Source organism: Canis aureus, chromosome 6 (genome assembly GCF_053574225.1).
Source record: "Canis aureus isolate CA01 chromosome 6, VMU_Caureus_v.1.0, whole genome shotgun sequence".
In the NCBI taxonomy this organism is placed as follows: Eukaryota; Metazoa; Chordata; class Mammalia; order Carnivora; family Canidae; genus Canis; species Canis aureus.
Window position 1 is genome coordinate 76,922,477 of NC_135616.1, and position 23,076 is coordinate 76,945,552.

Consider the following 23,076-nt stretch of genomic DNA (forward strand, 5'->3'; position numbering starts at 1 on the left):
ATAATTATATAAGTCTGTTTTGAGATTAATCAAGGGGATGAGGAGCTTTAAATGTCTTTGGCTGCGTGGATAGTTGGGCATGTCACCACCCCGTAATCAAATGTGTGCTCAAAAATCTGAATATTATTACGATCACAATCACGTTTAGTGGGGAAATTCATGAAAACGTTTTTCTAGAACTAGCTCATGAGTTTATAACATTTGAAGTTTTGATGGGAAAACATCGTATTAGGCAAACCCTGCACTATTAAACCTAACTCATAGACTTGACAATTTATGAACTTGAAACATGATAAACCACCCTTTCCCACAATGACTATAGCAGAGATATTGTAAATGAAATTTTAATAATTTGCACTCCCTTTTTTTTTCTCTTACAGTTTCCCCAGAACCTAGGCAAACATGTGGTAAGTTTATCTAGAGGTTGCGTATATCATTTTAGAATATCACTTTAATTATTTCCTTCTTCCTTCCAAGCTTCAAGACCCAGTAGTAGTACACTAAATCCACTGGCTCTCATTTCCCAGCAATGATTAGTCCCAAATCTTCAGAGCCAGTGACCTTCAGGGGCAAGAAGCTTTGACGTCATGTCCAAACCTAATTTGGAGCACCAGGAATACTAATTACTAGCTAAACGACTTTGGTGAAGCCACTTAACTTGAGTTTGGGTATGCGTGAAATGAAGATAGCAAGTTTGCTTTAGGGTTGCCGGGGGTGGGGATGCAGTGTGATGATACACGTGCAATGGGGAGCAGGCCTTCAAGGCTGGTCAAGAAGAATCTGTTTTTGTCTCTGCCCCTGTCTTTCTGTCTTGCTGGGGTTTTGGCTCAAAGCAGGTGCTTGAGGACAGTTTGTACAACTCTTCCCACCTTCCTACTCTCCTCTCGGAGAAAGTCTTCCATGGCGGGGGCTTCACCCTACAAATGTTTGGGAATCTCACCGCTGAAGTTTCCGCCTTCAGCAGCTCCCCATGCACCTGATGCAAAGATCAGCCCTCATATGTTGGCTTAATTAATATGGCCTTTTTTTTTAAAAAAGATTTTATTTATTTATTCATGATAGTCATACAGAGAGAGACAGAGAGGCAGAGACACAGGCAGAGGGAGAAGCAGGCTCCATGCACCGGGAGCCCGACGTGGGATTCGATCCCGGGTCTCCAGGATCGCGCCCTGGGCCAAAGGCAGGCACCAAACCGCTGCGCCACCCAGGGATCCCAATATGGCCTTTTATGATCACATTCCTCCTGTATTTTTGCCTCCTTACACTCGTCACTTAACCAGTGTGAAACTACTTACCGTTTTCTAAACACACAGTGATTGCACAATGCCTCTGTGCTCTTCCCCGCTCTTCGTCCCCCACACTTAGGACCCCACTCCATCTTTACATCTTTATCCAGCCCCCCCATCTGTTTTGCTATGTCCTGCTTGTATTTTAAAACACAAACTGAGTCACCCATCTCCTCTGGAGAGCCTCTCCTATCCCTGCAATCGGAATAGGTGTCCCCCCACCCTACTCCCATATTATTTTGTGCATAATCTTGTTTTAGGTGTTTGCATATCTTATGCAACTCACGTCTATGCTTGTCTCTATGTTAGACTCCATGTTTCTAAAAGCTGATCATTCCTAGGGCTTGGGACTTCTTTTTTCTTTTTTAAAGATTTTATTGATTTATTCATGAGAGACCCAGACAGAGGGAGAAGTAGGATCTGCCCGGGGAGCCCGATGCGGGACTCAATCCTGGGTCCCTGGGGTCACGCCCTCAGCAGAAGGCAGACGCTCCACCGCTGAGCCCCTCAGGGGTCCCGGGACAATGTCTTAAACAGAATAACGGGTTAATAATGTTCTTTGGATTAAAAATGAGTGAATAAATTAGCATTTGTGGAAAAGATATTTTTACCAGTCAATGGAATGTGTTTAAATAAAGGAGAGAATGTGACATGGCACCAGGAGAGGTACTTCGGAGGGTTTATTATAAATAACTTTACATAGGTAAAGGAATAATAAAGCCTGTGGTCCTAGAATTAACGTTCCACATATTTGGAGAAACAGGTAATCAAAAACTGCATTTCAGAAAGAAAGGAAAACGATAAGCAAGAAGAAATTTGCTAGACACCTCATTCATTTGTGCATCATTCAACAAATAATTCAAACAAATGAGCCCGTGCTAATGACAAGTTTCATGCAACAATTTGGGTTTATGATGATCAACGTAGACTGGACTTTGCTGTCATAGAAAATACAGTCTAGTTAGAAAGACAGTAATCTATTAACCACCCAAGTATAAACTTAAGAACTGAGGTCCTTGATGGGCAGCAATAAAAGGGAATTTTGAAAAATCAATTATGGATACACTTGATGTGTTTCTTCTCATTTTAATGTTTCTGGGGATATTTTGTTAGATACTTGATATTTTTGAAAATCTATATTAAGGCGTTTGCATTTGAGATAGGTTTATTTGTTCTGAAAAAAAATTTTTAAATGATAAATAACCCTCACTTTTTTTCTTTCAGAGGACAGATACGCAAATATCACCGTGGAATATTGTTATTATGAACCTAACTCATTTGTAGCAAAACTAAATGTTAATGATACCGTGAATTGTGACCAATGTGAAAAAAATGTGATCTCTAACCTAAAAGAATGTGAAAACCTGAATATTACTATAAGTCACAGTTCATGTGACAGTCCAAATAAAACCTTAACCTTAGAGGTACCACCAGGTAAATATAAATTGGTTTCTATTTGTATATATGCAAAAAAGTACAATTCTATGTGTCTTGCATTCTAGTGGTTGCTGGAATCTGTCGGCTGAGTGAGCAGGGATGAAGGACAGGAAGTCAGCTGGAGGCCAGTGGGTGAACTTTCCATTCTCCTGACCCAGTGAAGTTAGAAACTCTTATAAGCCTTCTTAATTATTTTCCCTTCCTTACACTCCTTTTACATAGTATTTTGTGTAGATTAGGTGTAATTTATTCCACTGTGGATAAGTGATTATCCACAAGCTTTCTAAATACAGGTGTGTCTGAAGTATATTGGGGGAAAACATGAAGTCAAGGATTTGATGGTAGTGGAAAGAACAAAAATACTTTCACACACAAAAAGAGAGCTATAATCATGTTAAGGTGATCAAGGCAGGTTTGCTCCTCAGCTACTGCTGGGAAGAAGGGCCTAGGGCCTCGGGCCCACTCCACTACAGCCTATCTTAACAAAATGTGTTTTGGAAAAGGGATTCAGGAATTGTGTAAATTTGTTGACTCTCTGCCATCACCTAATAATTCAAGAACATTGATTTGTTAACATCTAAATAGGCTAAAGTTTGCTTTCATATCTTGGCTATTGTAAATGATGCTTCTTTAACCATAGGGTTGGATGGATCCTTTTGAATTAGCATTCTTGTATTCTGTGGGTAAACATCCAGCAGTGAAATTGCTGGATCCTAAGGTAGTTCTAATTTTAACCGCCCTACTGTTTTCCATAGGGGCTACATCCATTTGTATTCCCACCAATAGTGCAGGAGGGGTCCTTTTTCTCCATATCCTCACCAACACCTCTTGTTTCTAGTGTTGTTGCTTTTAGCTATTCTGATGGGTGTGGGTGTGATGCTATAGCTCATGTAGTTTTGATTCGCATTTCCCTGATGATAAGTGATGATGAGCATCTCTTCATGGGTCTGTTGGCCATCTGCATGTCATCTTTAAAGAAAAGTCTGTTCATGCCTTCCGCCCCTGTTTTAATTGGGTCACTTGTTTTTTAGGCGTTGATTTGTATAACCTCTTTATATATTCTGGATGCTAGCCCTTTATTGGATATGCCATTTGCAACATCATGGATATAGCTAGAGAGTATAATGCTAAGTGAAATTATTAGAGAAAGACAAGTACCATATGACTTCACTCATATATGGGATTTAAGAAACAAAACAAACAAAGGGGGAAAAATAAGAGAGAGAGAGAGAGAGCCAGAGAAAGCAAGAAACAGATTCTTTTTTTAAAAAAGAAGATTTTACTTATTTATTCATGAGAGACACAGAGAGAGAGGCAGAGACACAGGCAGAGGGAGAAATAGGCTCCCCGTGGGGAGCCTGATGCAGGACTCAATCCCGGGACCTGGGATCAGGCCTTGAGCCAAAGGCAGTCGCTCAACCACTGAGCCACCCAGGCGTCCCAAGAAACAGACTCTTAAGTATAGAGAATACTCTGATGTTACCAGAGGGGAAAGGGGATCAGTAGGTGATGGGGATTAAGGAGTGCCCTTGTTACTGTATGGAATTGTTGAATTGCTATACTGTACACTTGTAACTAATATTACACTGTATGTTAACCAACTAGAGTTAAAGTAAAAACTTTAAAAATACATAGGTCAAAGTTTGATATATTTTTGAAAAGTTACTGAAGTTAATTATCAATTAGAAACAGAAAGTGACAACTTAAAAGACGCATTCCCTGAGGCAGAAACCCCCATAATTCTGTGTAATAATCGTTTAATCAAAAAATCAGAGTAATTAAAAAACTGAAGATATAAGTAAGAAGAAGAATGAAGAGAGTGTTTTAAAATGTCCAAAAAAAATGCAATTTCATCTATACATTTGCTTGGGTCCCATTTTTTAAAGGTAAGATAAATTCTCAATAAAATGCTGCCCAAATGTGTGATATTAAAAAGAATAAGCTAAAAAACTGAGACATGCCTAACTCTGAATTATTAGACTCTGTCAAAAGCACTCTAAACGCTTGCCAAAGATTATATTATGAATATAATTTCAGTCATTTTAATTGAGCATGCGGCACACATTATGAAACACTCATCATCTATTTCTATATCTGGTTTTTGACAGATCGTGGAAATTTTGATCTGGAAGACTGTACACAGAAAGAGAAAGCAAATACTTCTATTTGTGTAAGAGTAGAAGAAAAGAAAAACTTTACTTGTGACAAAAGTAAAATTAAATACAGACTTCAGTGTGGTAAGAATATAGCTTTGATTAGAGTATTTTTATGGTAGAAAGTTGTTCTAGATATTATCTATGCCTTCCTTCCTTCCTCCTTCCTTTCTTCCTTCCTGTATCCTTCCCTCCCTCCTTCCCTTCTTCCTTCCTCTTAAGCCCCCCACCACCCTCTACCTTCCTCCCACCCCCCACTCTTTTGATCCATAGTATACTTGGAGTCAAAACTTTGTATTCTTTATACCACTCACATTCACCAAACAGACAAATACATTCCCAAAAAGATAATCTTTGAAATAGTAAATAGTCAATTAATTTACAAGAATTTTCTTGGCAACTGTTATACACAATGCCCAAGGCATTGTTGAAGGATTATCAGAGAAGGATGTTATAGGATAATTATGATACACATACTGTAATAAAAGCAAATGTAAAAAAAATAAAATAAATAAAAAGCAAAAGTAAGGTCTTACTACTCAAGAGTTTATGTGGTCAGCCCTCCATCAACAAAATTTATAGACGACCTCAAGAACACTTACATGAAAGACAAAAATGGGAAAAGTACAGTAAGTACCCTGAGGAATAGGAATTTGGGTTCATATGAGGGACAATAATTGAGATACAGGTTCTTTTTAATAACTAATGACAATGATTTATTTATATTGGAATTTCTTAAAGTGGAAGCTCCTTTTTTTTTGGTATAAATCCATCTGCTGAGCCATACTTGGCAATTCAGATAGACAGACACACATACACACATACATCAAGGGTGCAGAGTGACTCTGGTTGTAGTCATCATGCTAAAAAGAAGATTCATGGCTATAAGACAGGTAGTGTGAGGAAAGCAAGAACAAACTCACGATGAACTGATGGCAAAACAATGATGTATCTAAAGTACCTATTAGGCAAAGGCTAGCACAGATGCAGTCTCAGCTTCCGAACAGAGAACTCATTCCATCAATTAAATTAGAGACACTCTCAAATTCAGTTAGACTTCTTAATATTTTCTTTAAAATTGAGTGTGGGAAAATTGTGCATTATGATGATAGTTCCTAGTATCTTTTACATATTATTTACTATTTGTAAAAGTTTCCCATCTGACAGATATTATAGTTATGCAATCTAAAGAGAAAGTTAAATGTGATATATTGTATTCATATACTAATATGGGATATTTATTTCTTTCAGATAATCGTACTCCATCTAAAGACATGCAATTTGAATGGGAAGGCTTTGTACCTGAAACAGATTATTCCTGTTACTTGAATGTATCCTATAATGGCCAGCTTGTTTTGAACTTAAGTAAAATTATTGAAACAGATTTTGGAAGTGAGTATATTGCTTATGCGTATGAGTAAAATTTCTTCTTATATTCTTACAATTCTTTGAGGAGCACAGAAAATGATGTCATAGGTGTGAAGAGGTTTCAGGAAATGGATACGTACCCCTTTTTAAAGTAGGATTTCAAAACGCATGAGCAAAGATCCAAACTTTTGTCAAGTTTTTCTGTGTGTGTGTGTGTGTGTTTGCTTGTTTGTTGTTTCAACTGCAAATTGTAGGCTGTTGTGAGATTAAGGTAGAAACAAAACTGAGGTAATGATATGGTTTGTTCACTCACTTCCCCTTTCCTCCTGCAGCATCATTCTCGTGGTGTGCTACTGCACCCTCTGCCCTTCTGTCAAGCGCTGCCTTTGACAGGAGTGAGCACATGGCTAGTAAACACAGCAGCGAATCTAAATATCAATGGCAAAATAATAATTAGCACTACTATGATGCCGGCAATGTAAATCACAAGACTGCAATAGCCAATAACAGTTGGAAAATACCATTCTGGAAAAATCATAGCATTTGAGGGGTTGGAGATTCGGTGAAGGGAGGAAAAAGTGCTAAAATCCTACTCCTATTCAACAGAAGGATGGAGATTCCAAAATGTAGACTCTATTAGGAAAAAATATGTGAATTATGTGTATGACAATTGATGAGTAACCACCAAAGAAAGACAGAGAGAGGAGGAAAAAGTAGTAGAGAAAAGGAAGAAGAAGCAGAGGGAGAAGAAAGAGGAAGAGGAGGAGGAGGAAAAGAGAGGAGAGAGAGAGAGGGAGAGAGAAGAGGAGGTGGAGGAGTGGAAGTGTCAGGGAGGGAAAGAGAAAGGGAGAGAAAAAAAATACTAGTAGAAAGCAGTAAGTAAGACAGCAGAAATATGCCACGATATATAAAAAATCACCACAAATAAATATGGCCTCAATTTACCTTTTGAAAGACAGATACTCAGACTTGAGTAAAGACATAATGTGGCAGGATTTTGTAGCCTGAAGGGATAGCAAGCGATATTTTAGGAGAAATTTTATCACTTTGCTGTATGCCGAATGACAACCAATGGAGAGTGCTTTTAAGAACCAAAACAACAAAATGCAAAGATAGTAGAAGGGAGAAAATAACCAAGTGTAGAGTATCAAGTTACTGAAAGAAGAGAAAAAAAAAAGTTATTGAAAGAAGGAACAAAATTATAGTAAGAATTTATTCAGCAATGTAAAGACTTGTTTTTTAAAAGAATAATAAAGTAGTCCTCTAGCAAAAAAATGAAACTCTCCTATTGACTGAAAAAAAAAAAAGAGAACTAAGAGTAAATTATTTTTACAAATTAAAAGCAATTCTGCATCCAATATGAAAAGTCAGGTAAAATGAATAATTTTCTAGAGCTTACAAATTATGAAAATTTACCTGGGAGGGGTTAGAAAATTGGAATTAACCTTACAGTACAATATCTCTCTACTCATTTCCCACTCACTGTCTGCTTCTCTCGCTTGCTCTTAAGAAAACATGAAGACAAAACAAAACAAAACAAAACAAAAAAAAACATGAAGACAGATTTGCCACGTGTTCAAACTACTCAACAGAATAGAAGACATGGAACTCTATCAGCTCATTTTGATTATTCTTAAGGTTTGGGATAGGCTAAAGGTTAATGTTCAGTGAATTTGCAACTTGAGAAAGACTCAGGCAACTATAGGCCAGTCTCTCCTGTGAACATACATACCAAATAGTAAATTAAGTATTAGCAAAGTAGGATCCTTCAGTGTATTAAAAATATATATAATTACCAAAAAAAAAGATATACAAGTGGCAAATAAGGATATGAGAAGATGCTCTACATCCTATGCCATCAGGGAAATTCAAATGAAAACAAGAATGAGATACTACTACATGCCTATTAGAATGTCCAGAATCTGGAACACTCAGAGCATCAGGTACTTACAACACACGGAACAAGGCTGCAATCAAAAATAAAAGCATTCTTGGCTAGTAGGAATGCGAGTGGTACAGCCACACTCTGGAGGACATTTTGGTGGTTTCTGCAAAACGAAACATACTATTACCATACAATCTACACTCCTTGGTATTTACTCAAAGGAGTTGAAAAGTTATGTCCACACAAAAACCTGCACAGGGTTGTTCATAGGAGCTTTATTCATAATTGCCAAAACCCAGAGGCAACCAGGATGTGCTTCAGTAGGTTCATGGGTAAACTATAGTATAATCGGACAATGGAGTACTATTCTCACTAAAAAGAAATGACCTGTCAAGCCATGGGAAGACATGAAAGAACTTTAAGTGCCCATTACTACCTGATGAAAGGCTACATACTGTATGGTTCTGACTCTATGATATTCTGAAAAAACTATGGAAGCGGTAAAAAGATCAGTGGCTGCCAGGAGTGGGAGAGGAGGGAGAAATAAATAGAGCACAGAGGATTTTTAGGGCAGTAAAAATACTCTGTACGATACCATAATAATGGGTACATGTCATATGATACATTTGCTCAAACCCGTAGAATATGACACCCAGAGTGAGCCCTAATATGAACTATGGACCCTGGGAGATGGTGATGTGTCAGTGTGTGCTCATCACTGGGACCACCCTGGTGGGGGAGGTTAGTAATGGGGGATACTATGCATGTGTGAAGGCAGGGGAATATGAGAAATCTCAGTACCTTCCCCTCAATTTTGCTGTGAATCTAAAACTGCTCTTAAAAAAGTAAGTCTTAATAATAATAATAAATAATAATAATAATAATGTTTTTAAGTAAGTTTTACTCCAGTAATGTAAGAATCCTTCAGCCTTAGAAAATAGCAGTTCAACCATTTTACATAGCACTTAATTCAGGAAACAAGGCATTTCTCCAAGACCATTGCAAAAGGAGCCACATTCTTAAAAACAACAAAGAAAAAGCTTTATTAATTCACCTACTTCATGATTCACCAGTTGAAAGCATGTAATTCAGTGTTTAAAAAATATATTAAGACTCCCCATCAGAATCAACTGTAGAACATTTTCATCACACCAAAAAGAAACCTCATCTCTGTTAGTAGTTGGTCCCCATTTCCCTCCTACTTTCCGCATCTAGGTATTTACCAATCTATTTCCTGCTCCAATGGATGTGCCTATTCTGGATATTTCATATAAATGGAATTGCATAGTATGTTGTCTTTTGTGACTGGCTTCTTTCACTTAGCATAATGTATTAGGGGTGCTTCTATGTTGTAAAATGTATCGATACTTCAATTTGTGTATCGCCTGATAATATTCCATTGTATGGACACACCTTGTTTTGTTTGTTCGTTCATCAGTTGTTTAGGTTGTTTCCACTTTTTGGCTATTACGAATAATGCTGCTATGAATGTCCATTTCTAAGTTTCGTGTAGACATATGTTTTCATTACTCTTGTGTTCACACCTCAGATTGGAATTTGGGGATCATACGACAACCTTATGTTTTGAATTTTGAAGACCTGTCAGTCTGTTTTCCAAAGTGGTTCCATCACTTTACATTCCCGTGAACAATGTGCGAGGGTTCTAATTTATACGCATTGATTATATTCTTCATCTCAAGTTATGATGACTAGTTACTGGAAGCTTCCAAATAATGACGGTTAAGTTTACCAGTACTACCAATGGCAGATTTTCAGCACAGTGAAATCTAGAAATCCCAAGACAAGTCAACAATAATGTATATGAGAGGAAGAGGATGTTCTTTTTTTTTTAATTTTTTATTTATTTATGATAGTCACAGAGAGAGAGAGAGAGAGAGGCAGAGACACAAGCAGAGGGAGAAGCAGGCTCCATGCACCGGGAGCCCGATGTGGGATTCGATCCTGGGTCTCCAGGATCGCGCCATGGGCCAAAGGCAGGTGCCAAACCACTGCGCCACCCAGGGATCCTGAGGATGTTCTTAAATATCTTCATGTCAGTAGAATACTTTGGGTCCACAGTGCCACTTTAGAGTGACGTTTCCTCTGTCAAGTGACCTCTAAAGCAAATTGAATAAGACCAGATGTCTTTCTTTTAATTTCATTAATTCCATCCTCAATATGTGGTTTATTGATCATCATAATTATGATTTGAAGAATGTATTTTCCATGTCTTACTTTTAATATTTTGTATTCTTATTCTTTTAACAGGTCCAGACCCACCTAAGAATCTTATCTGCAGCAGTAAAAACGCAAATAGCGTAGTGATCATCTGGGAACCCCCTATAAATACTTTTCATGGTTACAATGTTTGTTATCACATTAATGAAGGTAATTTGTATGCAATTTAATTCTATGTCAGGAAAAATAAATCCAGAAGTGGAAAGCACTAGAAATGTGGATTGAACTAGTGAACCACAGAGTGACTGTGATGGGCACTCAATCTGCCTTGATTTTATTTTTTTAAGATTTTATTTATCCATTCATGAGAGACACAGAGAGAGAGAGGCAGAGACACAGGCAGAGGGAGAAGCAGGCTCCACACAGGGAACCCGATGTGTGACTCGATCCCAAGTCTCCAAGACCACACTCTGGGCTGAAGGCAGCGCTAAACCGCTGGGCCACCAGGCCTTGATTTTAGAACAGCCTCTACTCACTATGGGCTCTCCAGCCTCTGACATGACTAAAGCCCAGAACATCCCCAATATTTGCTTATCTTTCCTGATGTAACTTCCAATCTTTAACTCCAAAGTCTGGAGAAAGAAAATCTCCGGAAGATAATACTCATTATTGTCTTCCAAATATATGTGAGTTGCACGGTTTGAACTCATTATTCAGGCCTGGAAAGAAACAATCAAACAAATGCCTTCCAAACCTTGCTCCTGGTGATGCACACAAAATATCGGGTAAATAAAAATGAACATGTACCCATTTAGTCATGGAAGCCAGTTTGGTGGCAGATGGAATCTTGGAACATAGTTCTAGTTAGGCTTTGGGGACATAAATGTTGCCCCCCAAAATGTGCTATGTCTCGTTCAACCATGAGTCCTCCAAATGAGAAGCTATTTAAGAGAAAAACATCTCCCAGATAACTTAAAGTATCCAAAATGCTTGTAGAAAAATGCAAGCATCAGTGGACCCTCTCCAAGCAGACTCAGCACATGACATGACCCACTTGCCAATCCCTTACTTGCAGCTCTACAGTAGCGCCGAGCCAAACATCACACAGAGTTCCATCTCTCTGTTTGGTGGGCAAAACAGACATAAATTTAAAATGCTGAAATCACTTATTTTTAGCATGTTGTTTTATATTTTAGTGACATTAATGCTGCCGATTGTTTGAATCTTAATAATGAAACTAGTAAAGCAAAGTCAAATACACAATGCATTTTCAAATTAGCAGAAGAGGGCTCAACGGTTGTGGAGAAGAAATATATGTCTTGTATTTGATGTTATGGTAATTTCAAAAGTTAAGTCTAAGAGAAAGGAAAAAATGGAAATCGCAGGAGGAAAAAATAGCAAGACAATTAGATACTTGCTGCTTCATCAGACATCACTTGTACAAACTTTCTTGGTTTGGATTCTGCGTGGACACATTGTCTGGCTTTCTTTTCTCTCCTCTGAATCTTCTACTCACTACTCCTTGCTCTGCATTCTTTCTTTTCTACACTGTCTGCCACAGAGTATTTTGTACGGAAGGGTATATGGTGAAAATTTATGAGCAGTGTTTATTGCCCTTTGTACTCTGTACAGTTTTTTAAGCCTGTATTTTAAGAAGTCAGGTTAAGGGGGGTGTAATTATTTATTAGCAGACTGACAAGTTTTTTATTTTTTATTTTTTTTGCAACTAGTGTGGCTCCTTTTTATTTAGAGCTACCCAAATATGTGGCTTAAATACATTTAAATAATGTAACACTTGAACAGGATTGGGAGGAGGAAAAGGGCGAGCGGGCCCATATGGCGGTATGTGTGTTCTTTCCTCCAAAACTGTTGATTGATAACTGAATCCAACCTCTGCCTTGGATCCTGCACCTGCTTGAAGAACCATTTGGAACCAGCCTACACACAGTCCGTTCTCCCCTATAGCTATCAAAATCAACTGCCCTAAGCAGAAGAGCATTCTTCTGTTCCTCCACTAATCTCAAACATCTGCCATGGGATCCCCTTCCATTTTATCATGAAGTTGATAGGATTATAATATTGTTAAAGTGATTCTTTTAACCATTCTCATTATTTCAAATAATGTCACTATTCAAAATCCACAGGACTGGGGCTCCTGGGTGATTCCGTTGGTTAAGCCTCTGACTCTTGATTTTGGTTCAGGTCATGATCTCAGGGTCCTGGGATCAAGCTCTGCACTCAGAGTCTGCTTGAAGATTCTCTCTGCCGCTCACCCCTCCACGCTCTCTCTCTCTCTCTCTCTAAAATAAATACATAAATCTCTAAAAAATTCACAGGAATGAAGCTATTGCGGTTTATATTACTTTTTAAAATTAGGTATTACATTTGATTTCATTATTTCAAAATTCATTCATTTCAAGGTCTCTGAATGTTAGGTATTGAAAGAGGAGGAAAGTGGTATTAACATTTATTTAGTTTCTTCTGTTCATTGGGTGTTTTTGTAATTTTTTTTAAAGATTTTCTTTATTTATTCATGAGCGACACAGAGTGAGAGAGAGAGAGAGAAGCAGGCAGAGGGAGAAGCAGGCCCCATGCAGGGAGCCCGGCGTAGGACTCGATCCCGGGTCTCCAGGATCAGGCCCTGTGCTGAAGGCGGCATTAAACCACTGAGGCACCTGGGCTGCCCGTTTTTGTAATATTTTAAGATTCTCTTAAACATCTCAATAATAATGCTGAAAGGAGAGCTGCATAAATGTATTCATAGTTCATATGATGCAACTGAGGGTCACAGAACTTCTGAAAAATGTTCAAATTCAGCAGCTCTTTTTGTTACTGTGTTGTGATGTTTTTAGCATGAGCTACTTTGGGGCACTGAAGTATTTTGTATTAGCTTAATTAAAGGTGCCAAGCTCTCAACAATGGAGAACAGACTTCTATGCTTTGTTGCATCCAAAGTATTAATTTAATTTTATTTTTTTTAAAGTATTATTTTTAAAGGTTACTGAAACCAGTCTGCACCCTTCAAGATTGTAATAATGTTGCTGGAAATTTTGTATAATATCTTTTTTTCTTTTTATTCTTTTCCCCCTCCTCCTCCTCCTCCTCCTGCTCCTCTTCCTCCTCCTCTTCCTCCTCCTCTTCCTCCTCCTCCTCCTCCTCCTCCTCCTCCTCCTTCTTCTTCTTCTTCTTCTTCTTCTTCTTCTTCTTCTTCTTCTTCTTCTTCTTCTTCTTCTTCTTCTTTTCTTCTTTCCTTCTCCTTCTCCTTCTCCTTCTCCTTCTCCTTCTCCTTCTCCTTCTCCTTCTCCTTCTTCTTCTTCTTCTTCTTCTTCTTCTTCTTCTTCTTCTTCTCCAGGAAAAGGCTATTTTTTTTTCTTTTCATTCCAGCACAAAATTCTTTGGGGATCAACAGGTTTACACTATGTGGCATAGTGTTCAAGAAGATACTTTAGAGCCATCTAGGAAGCTGTTAATGGATTTCCTGAGGTATTGATATATTAAAAAAAAAAAAAAAAGGAAATGACAAGTAAGGAAGCCAGTGTCTTTCTAACCCTTAAGTGTAACATATGTGACTTGAAAGTTAGGTCTGTCTCTCTGTTGCTCTAAGAAAAGACAAATTTCAAAGTACTATGTCAAGTTAATCCTTAACATGTTCTGTACACCATGTGCTTTTGGATTCAGTGTCCTTTAGACAAAGTAGAAGAGGTAGAGATGTGCACATAAAATATCTTGGCATTGCAACCAAAAGCTTGAAACCCTTTTCAACTGGAAATGAACATTCTGAACCACCTTTTTAAGCACTGAAAACTTTAATTCCCAAATAGCAGTATCTTTTGAACAACACATTCTTCAAAATTAAATCAGAAATTTGACTTTTATCAAATGAGCTAGGATAAAAGCTTCATAGAACTACATAAATGAACCATTTTGATACAGAAAGGTTGTGAGGTTATATATGCAAACATACAAAATTAGGTCACTGAGTGGAAGCCAGAATGGCCTTGATAACAGCATCTTGATATTTAGATTTTAGCTGAGTAAGAAGTTGGGCATCGTTCTAGCTGCCAGATGCCATGGAAGGAGCATGCAGAAGCTGTGAGAGGGGGTGGGGAAGTGGGGGTTTGGGTGCCTGCCCCTCTCGTGAGCTCACACCTTTCCTGCCCTCAAAGAGAATTCTAACTGGGGAGAGAGTAGAACTGAGCTGGCAAGTGTGCCTCAGTTAACTCTCGCTTTGGGGATTTCTGGGAAAATAGACCCTCAGGTTGGAGCACCGTATCTTACTTATTTAGGATTCCGTGGTAAAGTAGAGATATTATGTAGAATCTCCGTATTATGGAGACAAGAAATTAGTACGTGTTAGATCTTTTCTGATACTATTTTGGCAAGTCCACAGGCACAGCAAGCTGGACCAGAGAAGTGAGGTGTCCAAGACCAAAAAACCGTCTTGGCCCCACTGCAAACCCTTGTCCCTTCTTCCGCACCAGACAGTATGCACAGTGGTGAAGACAAGAGCATAGATTCTGGAACCTCAAAGCCTGGTTCCCATCCTGACTCTGTTCCTCCTTTCCTGTGAGCTCACGGGCTGATTGCTTAGTGTTTCTATGGCTCAGTTTTCTCATCTGTAAAATGTGATGATATTAAGAGAACTGGCCTCTGGTGCTAATGAATCCGTGTACACCACGTATGATTGTGCTTGGCACATAGGATGATCTATCTATTCATTATTTTGATCATCATCATCATCATCATCATCATCATCATCAAGATCATCATGTTATCACGTAATTGCTATCCAGCCTCATGATGTCAACTTTGATCTTCTTTTAATACGTCTTGACTGATGCCACTCGGCTACTCAAAAATAGTAGCTGGTGAATTTGCAGTTTAACAAATGCTAACTCTACGGCTTGGTCCTATGTCCCCTACACCTTCTGGCCAGAATCTGCTGCTCGTGTCAGGCTCATCCCTACATTCAGAATGCTCCTTCTTTCATTTGTAATGCTTCCTTTTTTTCCCTTATAGAGATTCAGTCACATGCCTCTGGCCAAGAAGAAGCTTACTTTCATCAGGAAATGTGCCAAGAGTTGGGTGAAACAGTGAAACAACATCAACTGCAACAGTTGAACCCTTATACAAAGTACAGGGTATCAGTAAAAGCCTACACCAATGGAAAAGTGCGACGTGAAGGAAGTTGTGAAGTGTGTGATGTTAAGACAAATGAATCAAGTAAGTTATATGCTTTGTTTTTTTGTCCTGTGAAAGGCAAGGAGCGAAGTATGAACTTTTGAGTACAGCATCCATCCATCCTTATGCTTCATTTGGGAAACACATTGACGTGGCTCAGTGGCTCATGTGTTAACATCTAGGGTTTATAATGACTTAAAATACAGTGATTTGAAAACTGATACCCTGGGTTCTCTGTATTCCTTGTGTATTATCATAGAATCATAAGAATGAAGCATGAGGGCATATTAACTGGTACAATTTTTAAGATTTCAGGCCATTTAGGTACCTAATCAACTTAGATAAAAATGCATGATCTATTGTTTTCTTTAGTATCTAGAAATACTAACTGTAATCAGATGCCCAATAACGTCTCACTCGGAGAGCAAATCGTTCACTTGCTAACCTCTGCTTACCTGACAAACCACCTTATAAAACATACTACTTTATTGGCCTTTTCTTCTCTTTGTTACGCTTAACTACCTATTTTATTTTATGGCATATTTGCATTCGAAGTTTCCTTTCAAAGGCCTCTTGCCAACTGTATGATGTAGTTATAGTTTCCAGGATCTAAAGCTAAATCTATCTCTCAGGAGAGGAAGGAAGTCAGGAAGGAAGAAACGCCCCGGTGTCAGCCAGTATCTGGCACCAGGCTCATGAAAAAAAAATTGTCTTATTCGGGGCTGACAGTAGAATGCTTTTAATGAAATGTAATGTCGGTTAGGTTCTGGTTTTAAAAGTCCAGATCCTCAGAGTGCCTGGGTGGCTCAGCTGGTTAAGCACCTGCCTTCAGCTCAAGCCCTGACCTCAAGGTCCTGGGATCGAGCCCTGCGTTGGGCTCCCTACCCAGCGAGAGCCTGCCTCTCTCTCCCTGCCGCTCTTGCATGCACGCTTTCTCTCTCGCTCACTCTGTCTACTCAGATAAATAAATAAAACTTAAAAAAAAAAAAGTCCAGATCCTTGAGCTTTATAGGTTTATTTTCCTAAATTTCTGTGAAGTCACAGAAAACAAAGATAATTTGTTGCTGCTCCTGAAGAAAGCAGCCAGCCAGGTGGTTACTAGGGTCCTGTACGTACCTCAAGAACAGAGGAGCTCGGGGCAGCTGGCTGGCTCACTCAGGGGGTAGGGCATGCAACTCTTGATCTTGGGGTTGTGAGTTCGAGCCCCATGTTGGGTGTAGAGATTACTTAAAAACAAAAATCTCAAAAAAAAAAAATGGAGGTACTGGACTTTATAGAGGCCCTCAGGGTCCCGTATCATTCTCTTCTCTCCCTGCCCCTTCCTTCCCCTCCTCTCCACTTCCCTTTCTTTCCTTCTCTCCTCTAATTCTATATACTCCCCTTAGGGGGTGGCATAAACTCTCATGACTTCAAGTACAACATATATGCTAATATTTATTAAATGACTAGGTGGCTTATCTTTAGGTGTTTTGTTACAGCGTTTTGATGTATATGCTATTATAACTTCCTCATCCATAACCCGCAAAATCAACACTTAAGATAATTTACATTGTACACGTATATTGCCCAGTGATTTAAATATGCATTTGCAAAGGGACTAAAGTAACAAATGTTTCTTCATTTTGATAGATCCAGGCCCAGTCAGGGACTTACATTTTTCACGGAAGTCAGATAATAGTGTGCAAGTGAGGTGTAAGCCTCCTGCTGCCTATAATGGCCCCAAGAATGGCAACTACCACCTGCAAATCAGAATTGGAGATGTCCTGGTTAATGATTTGCTTAACAAAGCTTGCGAATTCCTTGTAGAAAATCTTCACTATTCAACAGAATATAAGTTTAAGGTAAGAGTATGACTTCTATAGTCACTGTAGTACTGATATACATCATATGACTGTTAGGTCCTACTTAAATAATACTAAGATCAGCGTTCATGTGAGCTGGAGAAACTCTGTGTCTAATGAAATCACATTTAAAGTCTAATGAAGACTTAGAAATGCCTTATGTTTAACTCCAAACTCTGCATCTCTAGTTCTTAAAATAGTGGTTTCAGGTAAATATTTTGTTGGAATATTTTTGACCTTCAAAATGATTTACTTACAGCAAAAGTATTGCTCCTGTGTCAAGAAGCACAACATTTTAATGCCGTGGCATATGACTTTGTCAAATCTTGTATTTACCTTGACTTTTTGTCTTTGTTAACATGAATTTTTTAATTACAAAATATCTTACAGGTACATCCAGGTTAGAAAACAGTAGAAATAGACATTACGAAATACCAGTGAACATGGGGAATGAAAAGACTCACCCGTAAGCTTAGTGTCTACTAATCATTTTGTGAATGTACCTCGAAAATGAAAAAACTCCATCTTTGCCCTGGTTGTAGGGAAAAACCCCAGCTCAGTCTTCTGTTCTGTGTCCTCTGTGAGTCTCCTGTACTGTTCACAGGCAAGACTACACTGATGACACCTCAGGTCACTAAATGGGTGGGGGCTTTTCCCCGTATCAAGCAAGTCTTCATGGCACCAGCTGGGTGTCCTACAATTTAGGTCAAATCAGACACTATCCGCCTGGAGATAGTTAAGGGCTCAGTCCCACAAGACTGCTCCCACCCCACTTCAGATGCCAAGTGCAAGTAGTTGGTCCCTAGGTTACCTTCAACTTCTGTCCAACTTCGCTACAAATCAGGGATTCCCATGACCCTCTCCTTAGGTCTGATTATTTGTGTGGCTCATGGAACTCAGGGAAATGCTTATTTACATTTACCAGCTTATTAAAGGATCTGATAAAGGATGCAAATGAGCATTCAGAAGAAGAGCTATGTAGGGTGATGTCTGAGAAGGCTCCACACACGGGAGCTTCTGTTCCCATGAAGTTCCCATGAAGTTGGGGTGCATCACTCTCCTGATGTGGGTGTGTTTGCCATCTGATAGCTCCCCAAAACTTTGTTCTTTGGAGATTTTTAAAAAATCGATTGGAAAGATTAATAATCAGCCGTTAACTTCATTTTCAGCCCTTCTACCTTCTTGAGATAATGGGCGGCGGGGCTGAAAATTCCAAGCTTCTACTCATGGCTTTATCCTTCCAATGACTAGCCCTCGGTCGGGAGCCCATTCATTCACCTCGTTAGAATGAAAGACACTCCTATCAGGGAAATTCTAAGGGTTTCAGGAGTTCTGTTCCTGAAACAGGAACCAGGCAGAGACCAAAATATATTTTCCATTATCTCACAACTTCCATCCCATGTGATGCATATTTATATGTACGCAGCTTATATATTATCAACATTCTGAACACACACTTTTTCATATATCACTACATCGTGAACATTTTTCCACATTAAATATTCTGCTACTATGCAATTTTTAATGGTCGTATAAGATTTTTATCATATGGCTTTATCACGTTCTATGAACTGTGTTTGTTTTCATCTCTGCTATAATCAACAATCCACAAACACACTTACGGGTAAAAAGCAAAATCTTTGAATGTGTCTTTAGCCATTTCTGTTTAAATGAATTCCTGATAACAAATGTTTGGGGTCAAAAGGAATTTACATGTATTTTAAGAGTTTTTGCGATGATTTTTTTTTTCTGCGATAATTTTACCAAATTATCCTTCCTATTACAGTATATGAAGTGACTGCTCTTGAGAGTCTCACCAATACTGGGCATGTCCTTTTTCTTTGATGTTTAGTAGGTGAAATATGGTATTGACGTCTCTTTGTTTTGCTGTTGAAGATAAATATAGTTTTTGTTGTTACTATTATGGCTCCTGTGGTAACATACTCTTTACATCCTTTGCCTAGTTTTATTTGGGGAACTTTTCAGATATTGATGATATTCAAATCTTTGTCTTATGAGTTGCAAGTTTTATTCCCAGTCTGGAGTTTGTTTCTAAATTTTATTTATAATACTTTAAGACACACAGTTTTTCCTTTTACCTTTATTTAGCCAAATTTATCAGTTTTATTTCTGATTTAATGAAAATTTCCACAGTCAATAGTTGACTCTTCAATATAATGTTGACAATTGGTTTCATATCCTTTATCACTTAAAGAAATGTTCATATATATAATAATATATTATACATATTATATACATTTATATATACATATGTATATATTATATATTTCTTATAATATATTTTATATATTATAATGTATATAAATATGTAACCTTTCTTCTTGTTTGTTTAATCAGAGACATCAAATGTTTCAATTGCACTATATTAGATGATGCCATGGTTGTGATGACATGATGTGATTTGTTTATATGGTGAATTATAGTAATAGGTTTTGTGATGCTAAACCATGTCACATTCCAAGAGAAAATCGTGCTCTGTTGTTGTGCATTATTCCTTGAAAGTATAATTGAATTAAATAGCTTATTTTTTTTTTTTGTCTTTATGAATGGATATTCATCAATGAGATCACTCAATAAGGGGGTAGAGGTAGTGGGCATAGGCATTTGGCATAGGCGTGGCCATGCATCATTCTTATTATATTTTGGTATAAAGGTTGTGCTAACCTGATAAAGCACATTGGAGACATTTTCCTGTTTTTCTACATTTTATAACTTTAAATAGAACAGGGATGATTTGTTCTCTGAGTAATTTGTTTTAATTAAGCCTTTTAACACAGAGGAATTCTTTCTGAACCATTTACATTTTCTTTCAATATCATTGTGCTTTCAGATATTTTACACTTTTTTTCCAAAGAATAGTCCATATAAAAGAAATATTTTGTTATCACATATCATATACGTTATATTTCATCTCCCATTACTTTTCCAGCACCCACCCATTAAATTCTATTTCTTTTTAGTTTCTCAAGTACATATATTTAGGTACTTTATCTGATGCTCTTCTCTCTCTAGAATTTTCTTCTCCTATTTGTCAATATGATAAGTTATTCTGGAAAAATACAGGTAAACATCATATTAAAATACAATCTTCAAATTTAAATTGGTATATAATTATTTAGTAATTCATTCTTTTCTCTGCCCTCCAGAAGATTGTCTCTTGTTTTCTTCATTGCACATTACATAATTCATTTTCATGTTTCTTTTTGTCTCCACTACAAAATTTATGCCATCACAAGGAACCAATCACCTTAGCTTTATTCTTCATTGTGATCTCTGGTTAGTAGATTGATAAAGTTGTTTTCATCATACTTAATTAACGTGGATTTATTTTTATGTTCTCCTGGTAATTTGGGATTAAAAGTACTTTTCTGTCCATCTCTTTCTATCTTTATTATCTAACAACAAAATAACAAAAAAAGAAAAGTTAAAGCTATGAACTGTCCTTTGGTAAAATTTTGACTGTATGCCATGACTGTGTTATTTGTTACTAATTTTTAAGTGACTGACATAAAGTTTAATGAGTGGATTTTAAAGTAGAATGTTCTTGTTATTGATAACTTTCAAAGAATTTATATCTGCAATTTGAAAGAGTTTTTAATTTATCTGTTTTTAAAGAGAGTGTTTTTGCATTTCTGGTGCTTGGATTTTATTGTTATTAATTATTAGCTGTAAAAAGATAATTAGCTTTTACAATTCCTACTTTTTGGAATTTATAAAGTATTTTTTATAGCTCAATGTATAATGAATGTTTACAAATACTCTGTGAATACTAGGGATTTTTATATCCTCCAAAGGGTAAAAACTTAGATCCATATTTTCCAAATTTGCCAATGTAAAGATATTAGCTTATCAATAGGGAATTTTACCTTAAAGATTTGAATACTTTGATGTGTGGATTTTATATCTTCAGTTTCACTTATTCTTGCTGATTATAACCATTATTATTATTATTATTATTATTATTATTATTATTATTACTGCTAAATAGGCTAATATTTCCTTGACTTTTTCACTGTTAAATATTTTCTGTTAAAAAATATTTGATAACAACATATTGACCTAACCTTGATTTTGATTTTAAAGTTATCCTGTATATATTAAAGTAAATAGCATTGTATGAGAAGTAAGGTATGTGCTACATAAATAAATTTACATTGGAAAACTATTTTCTCTTTTACTATTGAAATTCAGGTCTACTATAACAATGGAAAATTTGATGGAGCTTCACAAAATTTTTCTCACACAACATCTTGTAAGTCATTACATGGCTATTTATTATAATTCTATTAAATATATATTAGCACTTAAGCTTTATTTTATATTCAAACTTATATTTAATTTTTAAATGTTCATATATTTTCCATAAACATAGTATTTTAAGTTGTCTGAAAAACATGTATAGGTAAATAAAATACAGTATTTTATTTTATTTTTAACTTTTTATCTGAGTATAGTTGACACACAATGTTACAGTAGTTTCAGTTGTACAACACGGTGATTTAACAATCCATACATGATGCTGTGCTCACCACAAGCTACCATCTGTCACCATGCAAAAAAGCTATTATGATATCATTGACTATATTCTTTACGCTGTGCGTTTTATTCTGATTTATTTTATTTTATTCTGATTTATTCATTTCATAACTGGAAGCCTGGCCTCCCTCTCTCCTTCTCCCATTTTACCCATCCCCCTACCTCTCTTCCCATAGACAACCATCACTTTGTTCCCTGTAAAATACAGTATTTTAAATTCAATTAGGAGATTCAATTATTAAAGGGCTCATTGATTTCATAACATAATTCATAAGAGGATTTATCTGTGTAGACTTAAAATTCAATTAGGTTTATGACATTTTTTCATGTTTGTTAACACGGCAGGTTTGTTTCGTGTACTGTTTTAGAGATTGTTACTCATTTTATCTTATTCTGTCCCTCCAAAGTAAGCTCGGTAGAAGCAGGCCTTAGATACAAATCTGTCCTGGTTTAACTTAACTAAAGCTAAGATAAGCACTGCTTAATAGCAATATGGCTATTTAATTTTTTATCATTAATATTTTAAGTAGTTTAATCAAAATAAAGCTGCAGATTTTAAAAATCACTTAAATTTAAATGTCATCATAATAATGAAAATAACAGGTGCATATCACCACTCCCCACTCCTCATTGTCCTGCTCGCTGAGATGACCACTTTTCACCATTTCTATTTTCACTTCTCCTTATAGCTCCCTCAGTATATGTCAAGAGTATTAGCTGCTATTCTTTCTAGAGTTACTAACATTGCCCATTGATCTGATCCTATCGAGGAAGAAGACTTACTACACTATTTTAAGTTTCTCTGGTTGTTGGCTTGTAAATTAAATTAAATTAAATTAAATTAAATTAAATTAAATTATTTAAATCTCTATGTGTTGTGTTATCAACCGTAGACAATTTTTGATGCTATCATTGCACCGTCTCAGTTTTACTCTCTTACACACCTATGCATCTGCACAATCACTAATGCCTTCTTTTCCAAAAGCTATGAAAGCTCGTGTTCCAAATAGCTTTCCTAAGGCCCTTGTACAGTTTTCTTCTTTCTACTCAAAGGTCAAAAGAAAAGCTGCCAATATGAAATGCCCGCCAAATTCAGTGAGAGGGCTTTGATTTTATTTTCATATAAGTCTTTTTCTTTTATGATTCCTTACAATAAAAACAGCTTCGTTGAATTGTTTTCTACCTTGCAG

At 37.0% G+C, this 23,076-nt stretch overlaps 1 protein-coding gene across 5 annotated transcripts in view; it reads left to right on the forward strand.

The window, feature by feature from the left end:
- PTPRC (protein tyrosine phosphatase receptor type C) overlaps positions 1–23,076 on the forward strand; it is a 126,285-nt gene that overhangs the window by 69,904 nt on the left and 33,305 nt on the right. For all 5 annotated transcript variants that reach the window (XM_077902383.1, XM_077902384.1, XM_077902385.1 and 2 more), the window contains 8 exons: positions 381–407; positions 2,511–2,720; positions 4,832–4,960; positions 6,128–6,268; positions 10,398–10,517; positions 15,327–15,530; positions 17,118–17,329; positions 21,542–21,602. In XM_077902383.1, the coding sequence (XP_077758509.1) occupies positions 381–407; positions 2,511–2,720; positions 4,832–4,960; positions 6,128–6,268; positions 10,398–10,517; positions 15,327–15,530; positions 17,118–17,329; positions 21,542–21,602 (1,104 nt within the window). The remainder of the gene's footprint in view (positions 1–380; positions 408–2,510; positions 2,721–4,831; positions 4,961–6,127; positions 6,269–10,397; positions 10,518–15,326; positions 15,531–17,117; positions 17,330–21,541; positions 21,603–23,076) is intronic.